At 40.6% G+C, this 16,083-nt stretch overlaps 2 protein-coding genes across 2 annotated transcripts; both read right to left on the bottom strand.

The window, feature by feature from the left end:
• Positions 1-2,380: 2,380 nt before the first annotated feature.
• On the bottom strand, positions 2,381-3,343 carry LOC110131856 (olfactory receptor 51I2-like). The gene has a single exon (XM_070464587.1). It carries the CDS (start codon positions 3,341-3,343, stop codon positions 2,381-2,383), a length of 963 nt encoding a protein of 320 aa, XP_070320688.1.
• Positions 3,344-13,934: 10,591 nt separating this feature from the next.
• On the bottom strand, positions 13,935-14,981 carry LOC110131870 (olfactory receptor 51I2-like). Its single transcript, XM_070464583.1, is given in 1 exon segment — positions 13,935-14,981. A coding segment is annotated over 1 exon segment (1,047 nt).
• Positions 14,982-16,083: the final 1,102 nt, after the last annotated feature.

The following is a 16,083-nucleotide window of genomic DNA, read 5'->3' as shown; positions in this document are numbered from 1 at the left end:
GAGCTAATCCAGGAGCCACAGGAAGAGATTATCCTTAACCTTTTCCTTATGCAGAATATGAAACTACCACTGAGGGTACTCAGTACTCCATATATCTCTACTCCATATTTCTCTGCTACCTCTGCCTTCTGTCACTTATCTCCATTTAACTCTTATTTTGAAGGAGAGGGGAAGGTAACAGAAGTGTCCTCCAGGACTCTGGACATAAAGAAGGCTCTGAGTCTGGGCCCTGGCTACTTACCCTGGCTGCTTCCCCAGGCTGCTTTGTTGTGCCACTTCTTACATAAACCCGGGAAAACTCTGCAGCCAAGACACTCCCCTTTTATGCTGCTTCAGGGGAATGCAGCCCATCTCTAGGGATATCAGGCTTTGGGTTACAGAGAAATTTTTTTCTGCTGTGCTTCACCCCTGGGATTAGAGAATGTGATGAGAGGGTAAGAAAGATGGAGGAGGCTGAAGGGAGCTTTCAAGAGAAAGGGAAACCCTGATCAATTAGAGATATGAGCCATCAGAACTCATGAAATGTAGAGACTCTCTGGTTATCTACCCCAGCCCTCTGTAAAACTTGCTTTCAACAGGTTTTGATGATTCAGGGGCCCATCTGTGCTGTTCACATCATTTTAAAAAGAATACCTTTCTCTTTGCTGGAAAGAGGCAGAATTAGCCAACACAGAGATGACATTACTTGTGACCATTAACTAAACTGAACACTCAGAAGTAGGTCATGAGGAAAAAAGGAATGCTTATGTCACAGAAGGAAAAATGCTTTTCACCAAAAGAACTTTTAAGAGTTGAAGGAGCATGATATTTGGACATGGATGTTAAGATCACTGGCCAAGGTTTTGGAGAATAGACCAGGAAGTGGTAAGTCCTCTGAATATCCTCATAAAACATATGTACATAGGGTACTTCCCTAGTGGTCCAGTGGCTAAGACTTCACCTTCCAATGTAGGGGGTGCAGGTTCGATCCCTGGTTGGGGAGCTAAGATCCCACTTGCATCGTGGCAAAAATGCCAAAGCATAAAACAGAAACAATATTGTAAGAAATTCAAGAAAACCTTTAAAAAATCTTGAAAAAGTAATAAGAAATCCAAGGGCTGGTCCAACCACAATTCTGGTTATCCATAGGCTAAGACTATCATTAAAATAATTATATATAAAAAAAGACATTTGTACATCATAGAGCAAGAGATAAAGTGCTCAAATATTAGGCAGCCAGACACATCAGTGAAGCTCTTACAGGTTCAGTGCTCTGTGTCCTGTCAGCCTACCCTCTCCAAAGTAAAGGGCAAATTACTTTACCTTGTTCTTCCTACTTCCTCTAAAGAGGTACAGAACCTATTAGTCTTCCTCAGATTTTAGAGAGAGCACTTATACACTTGAAAATAATCATTTGACCTATTTATCAGGTGCATAACAGGATGTCAGTTTTGAGAGGGAATACGAGACCACCTTACCCGCCTCCTTAGAAATGTGTATGTAGGTCAAGAAGAAACAGAACTGGACATGGAACAATGGACTGGTTCCAAATTGGGAAAGGAGTATGTCAAAGCTATATATTGTCACCCTGCTTATTTAACTTCTATTCCAAATGCTGGGCTAGATGAATCACAAGCTGGAATCAATATTGCTGGGAGAAATATCAACAATCTCAGATATGCAGATGACACCATCCTAATGGCAGAAAGCTGGTTTAAAACTCAGCATTCAAAAAACTTAGATCATGGAATCCTGTCTCATCACTTCATGGCGAATAGATGGGGAAAAATGGAAACAGGGGCAGACTTTATTTTCTTGGGCTACAAAATCGCTGCAGGTGGTGACTGTAGCCACAGAATTAAAAGATGCTTGTTCCTTGGAAGAAAAGCTATGAAAAACCAGGTTTCTCCGTCCATGGGATTCTCCAGGCAAGAATACTGGAATGGGTTGCCATCCTTTTCTAGGGGATCTTCCCAACCTAGGGGTTGAACCCATGTCTCCTACATTGGCAGGAGGATTCTTTACCACTGCACCTGGTGAGCTATAGTCCACAGGGTTGCAGAGTCAGGCACAGCTGAGCACGTACACTTACTTAAACTTTTTTATACATGTAATTTTTATGTATATTTGAAGGTGAGATGTTTGAAGGGAAAGACCATTTATAAATCATTTCTGTATTCCTTGTACTTAGCATAGGACTAGAAAGAAGTTAGCACTGAAAAAATGTATGTGAAATAATGAGAGAATAAATAAATAAATGAAAGTTTCCCGTGCTTATTAATCACCTCTTTTCCCAGATGCCGCAAACAGTGCCATGGTGGGACTTGATCTATTCAGGAGTTGAAATTTTGATTTGCCAAGCTTTTTTCAAGGCCCCCAATCTTGCAGGCATCTGGCATCATCAACTCTGGCATTTCCTCCTCAGCACCCAGAGTATGGCCTCCCTGATGGGCCTGGACTTGACACTGTAGATGATGGGGTTCAGCACAGGGGGCACCACCAGGTACACGTAGGCGACAAGGGCATGTACTATGGGGGGGAGGTGTCTCCCAAAACGGTGGATCATGGACACCCCTATGACTGGGATGAAGAAAACCAGAACAGCTAAAATATGAGAAACACAAGTGTTGAGGGCCCGGATACGCTCCCTGGGAGAGGCCAGACCCAGGACCGTGCACAGGATGAAAGTGTAGGACAGGACGATGAGCAGGGAATCTACTCCCGCAGTGGACACAACCACATAGAGCCCATAGAGGATGTTTATGGTGATGTCAGCACAGGCTCTTCTCATCACGTCAGGATGGAAGCAGAATGAATGGGACAAAAGGGTCTTATTAGGGCAGAAGTTCAGACGTTTAAGCAGGAAAGGCACTGGGAGGAGAGACAGGGTAGCACGAGCCACAATAACCACTCCAATCCTGATGATGACACTGTCTGTGAGGACAGAGGCATAGCGCAGGGGGTTGGAGATGGCCACAAAGCGATCGAATGACATGGCCAGGAGCACCGAGGACTCCACCACGGAGAAGGAGTGCAGGAAGAACATCTGGGCCAGACAGGCATTGAAGCCGATGAGCCGATGGTCAAACCAGAGCACAGCCAGCGTGGTGGGCATTGTGGACAAGGTGAGGCCCACGTCGGTGAGGGCCAGCATGGACAGGAAGTAGTACATGGGCTGGTGCAGGCTGGGGGTCCTCCTCACAGCCAAGAGGATCAAGCAGTTTCCAGCGAGGGCCACAGTGTACATGGAGGAGAAGGGGATGGAGATCCAGCCATGAACGGCCTCCAGGCCTGGGATGCCAATCATCAGGAAAGCAGGTGGCTGGAAGAAGGAGATGTTATTGAAGGATGGGGAAGGGATCATCTCTGGAAGGCAGTTGAGGTCTCCAGAAACTTGTGACTTTTTCAGTCTTGCCAGATAGATAGAAAGACACCGACCAGATATCTGTCAAAGAAGACATTTATTTATTCTTTTTGTTTATTATTTTTCCTTTTCTCAGCTTTTACTTTGTATTATTAACTGTTCCAGGGATGTATATGCATAAACAAATGTGTCCTCAAAACAAATGCAGCATGTTGGGGGATAGATTAAATTTTCCATGGCTGGGTGGGTGTTTGGTTGCTCAGCCATGTCCAACTCTTTGCAACCCTTTGGACCCCATGCACCCCAGAGGCCCACCAGCCTCCTCTATTCATGGGATTTCACCAGCCTCCTCTGTCTATAGGATTTCACAGGAAAGAATACTGGAGTATTGCCATTTCCTCCTCCAGGAGAAAATAAATGACTGAAATAGATTTAGAATTTCTTTCTTTCTAAATATAAATGCTATACTATTTCCACCCTTTACTTGCAGTCAGTATCTTCTAATATTGAAAAAAGTGATGTTTGTTAACACACTTCACTATGTAAGTGAAAATGAAATTTGCTCAGTTGTGTCTGACTCTTTGAGACCCATGGACTGTATAGTCCATGGAATTCTCCAGGCCAGAATACTGGAGTGGGTAGCCTTTCTCTTCTCTAGGAGATCGTCCAACCCAGGGATCGAACCCAGGTCTTCCACATTGCAGGTAGATTCTTTACCAGCTGAGCCACAAGGGAAGCCCAAGAATACTGGAGTGGGTAGCCTATTCCTTCTCCAGAGGATCTTCCCAACCCAGGAATCGAACCAGGGTCTCCTGCATTGCAGGCACATTCTTTACCAGCTGAGCTACCAGGAAGCCCTTCACTACGTAAAGCACTCTCCAAATGCTCATCATCATCCCTTTGCCTTATTATTATTCCAATGATAGCATATTTTGCATATGTGCTTTCACACAGTACATTATTTTTAGCCTTGTTGATAGGGAAGAGAAATATTTTAGCTAAGGTAAAAAGAGAGAAATTCTTTAGTCCATGAAAGGAGGAGAAAACTACAGCTTTCACCTGACTCAGCTATTAGATCTTTTTGTATTTGGAGAGTCTGAGTACAATCCCAGGACATTGTCTTCTAATCAACACTCCGTAATGATAAATTCCTAGGCTGAATGTCATATTAAGTACTCAGAAAGTTAAATGAAGAGATGCTTGATTCTCACCAGGTCGCTGAGAGCACTTAGGTATTTGGGATCCATCTCTGCCTTGCCGAGAGAATATCCACCTGGGTCTTTGGATGCCCTTGCAATCCATTGCTTTACAGGAATCATTCCCTCACTGCATTCATTGAGCATTCCCTGCCACTGTTTCCACTTTTCCCCATCTATTTGCCATGAAGTGATGGGACCAGATGCCATGATCTTCGTTTTTTGAATGTTGAGTTTTAAGCCAGCTTTTTCACTCTCCTCTTTCACCTTCATCAAGAGGCTCTTTAGTTCCTCTTCACTTTCTGCCATTAAAGTGGTATCATCTGCATATCTGAGGTTGTTGATATTTCTCCCAGCAATCTTGATTCCAGCTTGTGATTCATCCAACCTGGCATTTCACATGATGTACTCTGCATATAAATTAAATAAGCAGGGTGACAATATACATCCTTGACGTACTCCTTTCCCAATTTGAACCAGTCCACTGTTTCATGTCTAGTTCTAACTGTTGCTTCTTGACTTGCATACAGGTTTCTCAGGAGGCAGGTAAGATGGTCTGGTATTCTCATCTCTTGAAGAATTTTCCACAGTTTGTTGTGATCCACACAGTCAAAGGCTTTAGCATAGTCAATGAAGCAGAAGTAGATGTTTTTCTGGAATTCTCTTGCTTTTTCTATGATCCAATGGATGTTGGCAATTTGATCTCTGGTTCCTCTGCCTTTTCTAAATCCAGCTTGTACATCTGGAAGTTCTTGGTTCACATACTGTTGAAGCCTAGCTTGGAGGATTTTGAGCATTACCTTGCTAGCATGTGAGATGAGTGCAATTGTGCTGTAGTTTGAACATTCTTTGGCATTGCCCTTTGGGATTGGAATGAACAACTGACATTTTCCAGTCCTGTGGCCACTGAAGTTTTCTAAATTTGCTGGCATATTGAGTGCAGCACTTTCACAGCATCATCTTTTAGGATTTAAAATAGCTCAACTCAAATTCATAGTAATTTTATATTTTTATGGATTATACTCCATACAAAGTTATTATAAAATAAGACTATATTCCCTGTGCTGTACACCATATCCTTATAACTTATTTTATACCTAGTAGTTTGTACCTCTTAATCCCCTTCACCTATTTTGCCCCTTTCCCTAGCTCTCTTCCCTCCTGCAACCTTTAAGGAATAATAATGGCAACAATAAGGCAATGTTTAAAAAAGAAGGAAGAAGCTTGATGAGTTTCCCCTAGGCTATGCTGGGGAAATTCAAATTCAAATTCAAATTCAAGCCTCTTTGGCTTACACACTTTCAGGAGTCTAACACCACCTGTATTGACAATGGGCGGTGCTAGATATGGAAAATTTGTTAAGTGTGAGTGCTGGCAGGATTAGATTATCAAGAAAACCCTGTTCTCTTCTGATATTCCATAGTGACAAGATTTGAGGTTCTGCAGTTGAAGCCCCTTCCTATTTCTCCAAAAATCTTTTTACTCCACTCTGTGACCCTTTGGCTCCTTCTTATAAAGAAATAAAATTTTCTGTTTATTGTGTTAATTATCTCCTGGTTACTGCTTTTCTTTTTACTAATCCAAGACACATTTCCTCAAGAATCTCATTCATTCTCAGTGTTTTGAGTTTGATAATTTCACAGATTTATGTTTTTTCCCCCAAGAATAATCAATGAATGAACAACAAAGTAATAATTGAATGAAGACACCCTAAATTTTATAATCCAGTTCCCCTCCAGTATGGGGCTTCCCTGATAGCTCAGTTGGTAAAGAATCCGCCTGTAATACAGGTGACCCCAGTTTGATTCCTGGGTCGGGATGATCCCCTGAAGAAGGAAAAGGCTACCCACTCCAGTATTACGACCTGGAAAATTCCATGGTCTGTATAATCCATGGGTTCACAAAGAGTTGGACATGACTGAGCAAATTTCGCTTTCACTTTCCCCTCCACTGCAACCCTTAACACAGTACCTCCTAGGTGCATATGTTCACAACTTAAAGAATAAATTTTGCATATATTAAAAACCAATGGCTCTTCCAGATTAATACAATTACTATTTATTATTATCCAGTTTTATTTAGGTTTACTTAGGATCAACTAGGAAATACCCTCTGTCATTGGTAACATAAATGATAATGTGATAGCTGAAGGTGAATTCTGGGCTGTTCTTTTAACTTGTGGGAATCTGAAGACTAATTTTATGTCAGATTAGCATCACAAATCTCTTTCTTCCATTCTGCATTAATTGATCTATTATTGAGTTATTCACAAATCTCTTATCTTAGAACTTGCCTTTGTCCACAGTTCATAGGTAGATCCCATGCAATTGTGGGTATTTATGTGATCTATTGCTCTTGGCTGTGGTGGAAGGATCCAAATGGTAATTTAAGCTGAACTTTCAGGAAACTTAGAGCAAAGGTAGTAAAATGATAGGATACCATTTAAGACTAGTTGCCAAACCCATGAGCAACTCCAATGCAATCACAAGAATTTCTTCCTTGCATCAGAGCATGCATGACCTTTCTATCCCCTTTTGAGAATATTACAGTGTCATGAGGAGTCTGATAATTAGAAAAGGATTCTTTATAGTGAAACAAAAGAAATATTTTATTTTCTGTTCTTTTACTAAAATGCCTATTTTAGTAGCCAAGTTCTATTAACATGTTTCTTTCTTCCCATGAAGTTCGGAAGTATTATATAATAAATCACTTTAACCTGGAAACAGACCATGTTTGTTCTTCTATTATTATCTCCAGGACACTAAAGGGTCAAAGATATTATAAATTATAGCTCTCTTCCCCCAAGGAATTCAAGCACTTCCTCTTTAGCATTCTAGGTTTCTGTTAACTTGTGATTGGGTATGTCTGGGAATGTCAAATTGTCTACAAACAAAAGGCTGAATCCACCATACTTTCTTTACTTGACCTCAAAGCCAAGTGCTTTTCTTTTCTTTTTTAAATTTCTACAAAAAAAGAAAACCATGGTAATTATGTGACATGAGGGAGGTGCTATCTAATGCTATGGTATAATCATTTTGTAATATATGAGTCTTTTATAAAAGGCTCTTCTTACTCAGAAAAATGGAAACAAAAATCTCATAGTGAGAGTATAGACACCTAGAAAATGTTCAGATCACCCACAGGACGGGTGGGATTTCCCTTATACTGATGCCTTACTTAGAGAAACAAAAGTGTACTCACCTGCTTGGGCACAGAGCCTGGGTTTAATAATTATATGAATTAGGAAATCTGTGTGTTCAGAAAGTAGCCTTCTTTACTTCTCCCCTACCTGGGGGTGTGGACCTGCCATTTATGGAAGGTCCTTTTCTTCCTGCTCCTGGCATCTACTCATCCTCCAGCTCACTGGCTCCTCAAGACAGCAACTGACAGAGAGGGATCTCAGGCTCTCTAACTAGGTCCTCATCCTTCTAAATAGTGTAGAAAGGGTTCTATCTGGTCCCCAAATTACTCACACTGCCTGTTGTTGCAGTCTTTACTGCTCCACATGCTGAAGAAGCCCAGAAGAACTCTGCAATTAAGATACTACTTTATACCACTGACTGGGTGCCCTAGTGAGTCACTGCTCCCCAGGGACGGCCCTGCCACAGGCAACAGAGGAGAGTCTCTGCTTAGTCCTTCCTGGGGAATTGACAACATGTAGGATATATGTGTTTGGATGAAAACTTATAAAAAAAATGGTTTATTTGAGCAATTGAACTGTGGAGGAGAGGGCTCGAATCATCGTCTTTTCTAAGTTGATCCAACTGTTAAGATGGCTGTCATTAAAAAATAGTATTGGTGAGGATGTGGAGAAATTAGAACCTTTGTACACTGTTGGTGATACTGTAAACTGTTGAAACTGCTATGGAAAACAGTATGGAGTTTACTCAAAAATTAAATTTGGAACTACTGTGTCATCCAGCAGTTCTACTTCTGAATATATACTCAAAAGAACTGACATCAGGATCTAGACGATATCTGCAATATCACCTTAAGACAATATTTATGTTTACAGATGTTGACCTCTAAATCCTGCTTAAATTTACCCACTCCCCAATTTTTTGCCAGTGTAGCTGCCAGTGAAGAAAGTGCCTACCGGAGTGGTCTCTGGGATGACTTTGGAATGAAGGTATTTCTATCCCAGACACAGAAATTTACAAGGTGAGGCAGAGAGAGTTATGTGTAACTAAAATGTAGAGGCTCTAATATTATAACCTCAGGCAATAGCAAATAGTCAGAGGAAGGCCATTCTTGAGCAAGGAGGTACACTTTTGGAGCAACAAAGATGTCCATTGGATCCACAGCTGTGAAGAGCTGTAACTCCAGCTTTCATTGCTTGAGATTTGATGTAAATTTAATAAGTAGTTGTTGAATAAATACATGAATAAACTTCAGTGCATTTATTTAGGAGTTACGATTCATAAATAGGTTTATTCAAGCAGTATTCATGAAGCCACTTTTGGGCTAATCTCATTTACAGATAATGAAGGCATTCAATGTGAATTAGGTTTCACTGTTGCCTTCCAGAAACTGTCAGTACAAAGCATGGTTTCAACAGCGAGTGGTAAGAGTTCTAGGAGAGGTGTGTACAGGCTACAAAAGGAGTAGGGAATTGGGTGGAGAGGAAGGTGGGAGGGGGGATTGGGATGGGAAATACAGGTAAATCCATGGCTGCTGATTCATGGCAATGTATGACAAAAACCACTACAATATTGTAAAGTAATTAGCCTCTAACTAATAAAAATAAATGGAAAAAAAAAGAAATAAAAATAAAATAAAATATTAAAAAAAAAAGGAGTAGCAGAGAGAAGATCACAGACCCAGAGGACAGGAACTTTTATCTCCTCCGGAAGGAGAAGAGTCTTCTAAATAAGATGGTGAGAGTAGGAGTAGGGGACTCTAGCAGTAAAGAAGCTGGAGGTCCTCTCCCCAGGGGTGTGCCGTGGTGGGCCAGCCCTCTGCTACCTACATGTGAAGGTAAACTAGGGGAGGAGTAGAGACCCTGCATCCAGAGATCTCCATTTCTGAAGAGAACCCAGAGGCCCTATGCTACTGATACATTCTCTCCCTGTGTTCATCCATCCATCCATCCATTAAAGCATCCTGCACTGAGTGGTAAGCTTTCTTTTTTTATCCATAATTATGATATAGTGTATCAAGTATTACAACTGAAGGAAACACTGGGTGCTCAGTGATCACTGTTGAACTCTCTGACTTGGCTTGGGGTGGGTGGGAGTTCATGAAGTCCCAATTACTGTTTTGAGTAAAATGATATTCTAGTCAAGAGGAGGTATAATTATTTTGCTAACTCTGAATTCTAATTCAGCATCCCTAACATGCATACCCAAGCTCAGTCTTAGGATCTCCTCAGTATCTAATAATTATCTAAGAGGCTGTCCTATCTCTCCTGAAATATAGGACCATGGGCATGAGGGTCACTCTGTCTCTCTCTCTTTATATATATGTGTATATATATGATATGCTCCACTTACACTTTCTCATTTTTATAAATTTAAAATGTCTGCAAGAGTCAAAAGAATATTCTGATACGTGTATTCCAATCACCTAGATTAGCAACATTTTTAACACTGTTTTCTATCTCTCTTTCCCCCCCTTACTCTCTACACTTGCACTCATATATATTTTATTTTGACAACTCATTTGAAAATAAATTATAGCTATTACAACCCTTCTTAATAAATATTAAGCATGCACTTCCTAAAAATAGATTTTCCTACCTAATCACAAAACTATTTTTAAACCTAGGCAAATCATACCAGCCTAATACTATTGTGATCACTCACCTAGAGCCAGACACCCTGGAATGCGAAGTCAAGTGGGACTTAGGAAGCATCACTATGAACAAAGCTAGTGGATGGTGATGAAATTCCAGTTGAGCTATTTCAAATCCTAAAAGATGATGCTGTGAAAGTGCTGTACTCAGTATGCCAGCAAATTTGGAAAACTCAGCCATTGCCACAGGACTGGAAAAAGTCAGTTTTCCTTCCAATCCCAAAGAAAGGCAAAGCCAAAGAATGTTCAAACTATAGCACAATTACACTTATCTCACATGCTAGTAAAGTAATTCTAAAAATTCTCCAAGCTAGACTTCAATAGTATGTGAACTGTGAACTTCTAGATGTTCAAGCTGGGTTTAGAAAAGGCATTGGAACCAGAGATCAAATTGCCAACATCCATTGGATCATTGAAAAAGCAAGAGAGTTCCAGAAAAACATCTACTTCTGCTTTATTGACTACACCAAAACCTTTGACTGTATGGATCACAACAAACTGGAAAATTCTTCAAGAGATGGGAATACCAGATCACCTGATCTGCCTCTTGAGAAATCTATATGCAGGTCAGGAAGCAACAGTTAGAACTGAACTTGGAACAACAGATTGGTTACAAATTGGGAAAGGAGTATGTCAAGGCTGAATACTGTCACACTGGTTAAATTATATGCAGAGTACATCATGAGAAACACTGGGCTGGATGAAGCACAAGCTGGAATTAAGATTGCCAGGGGAAATACCAATAACCTCAGATATGCAGATGACACCAGCCTTATGGCAGAAAGCGAGAAGAACTAAAGAGCCTCTTGATGAAGTGAAAGGAGAGTAAAAAAGTTGGCTTAAAACTTAACATTCAGAAAACTAAGATCATGGCTCTGGTTCCATCACTTCATGGCAAATAGATGAGGAAACAATGGAAACAGTGACAGACTTTTTTTTTGGGCTCCAAAATCACTGCAGATGGTGACTGCCACCATGAAATTAAAAGACGCTTGCTCCTTGGAAGAAAAGTTATGACAAACCTAGACAGCATATTAAAAAGCAGAGACATTACTTTGCCAACAAAGGTCCATCTAGTCAACAGCTATGGTTTTTCCAGTAGTTGTGTATGGATGTGAGAGTTGGACTGTAAAGAAAGCTGAGCATCAAAGAATTGATGCTTTTGAACTGTGGTGTTGGAGAAGACTCTTGAGAGTCTTCTTGGTCAGCAAGGAGATCCAGTCAGTCCATCCTAAAGGAAATCAGTCATGAATATTCATTGGAAGGACTGATGCTGAAGTTGAAGCTCCAATACTTTGGCCACCTGATGCAAAGAGCTGACTCATTGGAAAAGACCCTGATGCTGGGAAAGATTGAAGGCAGGAGGAGAAGGGGATGACAGAGGATGAGATGGTTAGATGGTATCACCGCCTCTAAGGACATGAATTTGACTAAACTCCAGGAGTTGGTGATGGTCAGGGAGGCTTGGTGTGCTGCTCTAGTCCATGGGGTAGCAAAGAGTCAGACATGACTGAGCAACTGAACTGAACGGAACACTATTGCCTATATACAATACATATTTGAATTCCATGATTGTTCTAATAATGGCTAATTAATGCTAGCATTTGGTTTTTATGTCCCTTTGATCTCTTTTAATATAGATTAAGTCCCCTGACATAACTTTTATAGCACTGTATTTTGAAAACTTTCCCAGGCTACTAGTTTGTGTGTAAGTGTATGTATGTATGTTAGTGTAAGTATGTGTGTGTGTGGTACTTCCCATATTTATTGTTTCCCTGGATATTTCCTCATAGTAGATTCAGGTTGAGTATTTTTGGTAGGACTTTTACATATGTGATTTTGTGTCCTTATTCTTATCAGAAAGCACATAAGGTCAGATTACATCTTATTGGTTAGCCTAAATTTGATTATTTGCTTATTATTGCCAGTCTCTTTATTGTTCAAACAGATTTATCCTTTCCTATTTTGTAGGTAAGTTGTGCAGTGTACTTTGAAACTGTGAATATTGTATCTGAACATCTTTTAAGCATTTATTGATTATTTAAAATGCTTTAAAAATGGCAAAGAGGTTATCTATTAATAAATCAACACTTTTGCATTTATTTCATGACATTCTTCTATAAAAAGAGTTTTCTTCTTTTCTATCTCTTCATTTTGAGTATCACTGGGGACTCATACTTTTCTTAAAGAATTCTATTTGCTATAATCAATTGCTGTTAAAACTATTTTTAATGTTCTAATTGGCCTACATTTGGCCACTGGTAGACTTTTTGAATGAGTTTCTGTGTATTTTTTTTAATGCTCCTATTGTCTTTGTGTTTTTTTATTTCTTCAGGCATAAACTATTCCATCTCACTTTGTGTTCTCCCTGCTTCATACCTGGATACCTGGAATTAGCCACTACTCCAAGAATCCTAGGTTATAGGTAGTGGTGAATGATATTTAGAAGCGAATAGATACTAGTCTTGCTCATTGATGATGGTATCATTGCTTCCAGGTACTTTCAGAAGACAGAGAAGAGATATGTGGAGATGAAATTAAAGAAAAAATTACATTTATTTTTTTTTTAAATTATTGACTTAGTTTTAGTTTACATTCTTTTTTTCTAGACTGTTAAAACAACTTCTTAAAAGTTTTTCTTGCATTCATTTTCTCCTTCACTTTCACCTTCCTAATTTGTGATACACAGTAAAGCCTCTACAACTTCTTACATTGCAGTAGCTTTTCCAAGGCTGACCTTTAAACAAAGAATGAAGACCAAATGGTCCAATCAGATCTGAAAGGTTAAAGAGGTCTCACCACTGCCTGTCATTTCCAGCTTATCTCCAGTTCTCCCTCCAACACCTAACACATTATGCTGAGCAGCATCTAACCACTCACTTTTTCACATCAACCAGATAACTCCATGCCTCAGTTTTATCATTTTTTATATTCTTTCCCATTTATTAGGTATGACCTCCCTTTACCTACGTTTTCTGCCTGACAAGCTCCTACTCATCTTTCAGCCTCCTTCTTCACTGACTCTTATCTCATTTCCTCCTGTCAAGGCAGCAAATCCACTTCTAGGCTCCTATAGCACTTTGTGTGAACCTCTCACAGCCTTGTTACACATTATTATAGTTGTGTGTTTAGAAGCTGCTATCCTTCAAAGTAGTGAAGAGACTACATATGGTTCATTTAAATATTTCATGTAACAACCACAGATTTTAGCATAAATAAACACTAAATTTAAAAAATGGAATTTAATGAATGGAGTGAAAAATCAGAACCGAGGAAGTCCCTGGTGGTCCTGTGATTAGGACTTGGCACTCTCACTGTTGGAGCTCCAGGTTTCATCCATGTTTGGGGAACTAAGATCCTGCAAGCGATGCAGCACAGTGAAAAATAACAAATAAATAAATAAACAAATAAATTAAATGTGAGGCCACAAAGACTTAAAAAGAAATCAGGACTGCTTTTCACCCATATGTATGAGGGTGATTTGCTTGTCATTCTCTTGATAATGTCTCTGGGTCAGGGCTCAGTATATGGGCTTTCTGGACATAGGTTGTAACTGTTTGGCTGAGTTTTCCCTCAGATTCTGAGGTTATTTTTTGATTTCATCAGCCTTTCCTCTTCTCCCTCAGCACCCTGAGCATGGCCTCCCTGATGGGCTTGGACTTGACACTGTAGATGATGGGGTTCAGCACAGGGGGCACCACCAGGTACACGTAGGCGACAAGGGCATGTACTATGGGGGGGAGGTGTCTCCCAAAACGGTGGATCATGGACACACCTATGACTGGGATGAAGAAAACCAGAACAGCCAAAATATGAGAAACGCAAGTGTTGAGGGCCCGGATACGTTCCCTGGGAGAGGCCAGACTCATCACTGTATGAAGAATAAGAGTATAGGACAGCACAATAAGCAAGGAGTCAAAACCCACTGTGGACAGAACCACATACAGCCCGTAAATGATATTGACAGTAATGTCAGCGCAGGCTCGTTTCATGACATCTGCATGGAAACAGAATGAGTGGGACAGGAGGATCTTGCCAGGACAAAAGTTCAGTCTCTTTAGTAAGAAGGGCCCTGGGAAGAGGGACACAGTGGCGCGAGCCACAATGCCCATCCCAATCCTGATGATGACACTGTCTGTGAGGACAGAGGCATAGCGCAGGGGGTTGGAGATGGCCACAAAGCGGTCAAACGACATGGCCAGGAGCACCGAGGACTCCACCACGGAGAAGGAGTGGAGGAAGAACATCTGGGCCAGACAGGCATTGAAGCCGATGAGCTGATGGTCAAACCAGAGCACAGCCAGCGTGGTGGGCATTGTGGACAAGGTGAGGCCCACGTCGGTGAGGGCCAGCATGGACAGGAAGTAGTACATGGGCTGGTGCAGGCTGGGGGTCCTCCTCACAGCCAAGAGGATCAGGCAGTTTCCAGTGAGGGCCACAGTGTACATGGAGGCGAAGGGGATGGAGATCCAGCCATGAACGGCCTCCAGGCCTGGGATGCCAATCATCAGGAAAGCAGGTGGCTGGAAGAAGGAGATGTTGGCAAAGGACCAGGAAGCAAGCATCTTGGGAAGGCAGTTGAGGTCTCCAGAAATTTGTGACCTTTTCAATCTGGGCAGACACAAAGACATTGACTATACAGCTATCATTAGGAAGATATTTATTTATTCTGTGTAGGCATTTTCATTAATTATTTTCCATTTCTCAGCTTTTACTTTGTATTATTAACTGTTCCAAGAAGGTACATATAACAACCTATATGTCATGAAAACAAATATACCATTTAGGAGATAGTATAACTTCTCTATGATTGCCAGAAAATAAATGACTGAAATAGATTTAAGATTTAGTTTTTAATAAATGTAAATTTTATACTATTTCCACCCTTACTTCCAGTGTTTTCTTTAAACAAAGTGATGTGTGTTAGCACTCTTGAATATATAAAGGACATTTTAAATGCTCATGATCATTCCTTTTTGCAGAATTTTAAAAGATTCACATAGTTATCACATGTGCTCTCATAATTACTTTGCTGATAGATAGAGAAGGGAAATATTTTATCTAAAGTGAAAAGAGAAATTCTGAAGTCCAATAAAGGAAGAGAAAGCTGCAGCTTCTTCCTGAATTATTAAAACTATTAGAACTTGGGATCTTCTTGTGTTTGGAGGGTCTGAGTACAAATCCTAGGATGTTGCCTTCTAATCAAGACCCATAATGATTAATACCTAGGCTGTTAAGTACAAGGAAAGTTTTGGTAAATGAAGAGACACTTGATTCTCACTAGGTCGCTGAGAACACTTCGATATTTGGGGTCCGTCTCTGCCTTACCCAGAGAATATCTGCCTGGGTCTTTAAATGCCCCTGCAATCCAGGCTACACATTGCTTTGTAGGAATCATTTTCTCACTTCATTTACTGAGCGTTCCCCATAATGTTTAGAATACCAGCTAAATCTTTTGTTCAGCCTCTTAGCACACTCATCAAGAGGACTTGATTTGTCCTTGAATGACCTCCCTGTCATCTCTCAGCTCTGGTCTCAGCCCTAGCTGGAAGGGCCACAGCTGCAGGAGGATGAGACCAAAGGTTCTCTTCTCCAAGTTAGAATTTCCACAGAAGCCAATTGAAGATATGAATGAAAGACATACATTTAGGCTCATTGAGGATTCAGTGGGATCTGTCCTAGAAATGTCAGTTTAGTTTCTGATTTTGGGGAAATAAATTTTCTTTTTGTTTGCAACTAACACAACATTTA

The sequence above is a fragment of the Odocoileus virginianus genome, unplaced genomic scaffold (assembly GCF_023699985.2).
Source record: "Odocoileus virginianus isolate 20LAN1187 ecotype Illinois unplaced genomic scaffold, Ovbor_1.2 Unplaced_Contig_30, whole genome shotgun sequence".
NCBI lineage: Eukaryota > Metazoa > Chordata > Mammalia > Artiodactyla > Cervidae > Odocoileus > Odocoileus virginianus.
The sequence above is the reverse complement of the archived record's forward strand: the minus strand, read 5'-3'. Positions and strand labels throughout refer to the sequence as shown.

Bases quoted from the DNA above. Each gene is read 5' to 3' on its own strand.
- LOC110131856 (XM_070464587.1), bottom strand. From the start codon at position 3,343: ATGATCCCTTCCCCATCCTTCAATAACATCTCCTTCTTCCAGCCACCT.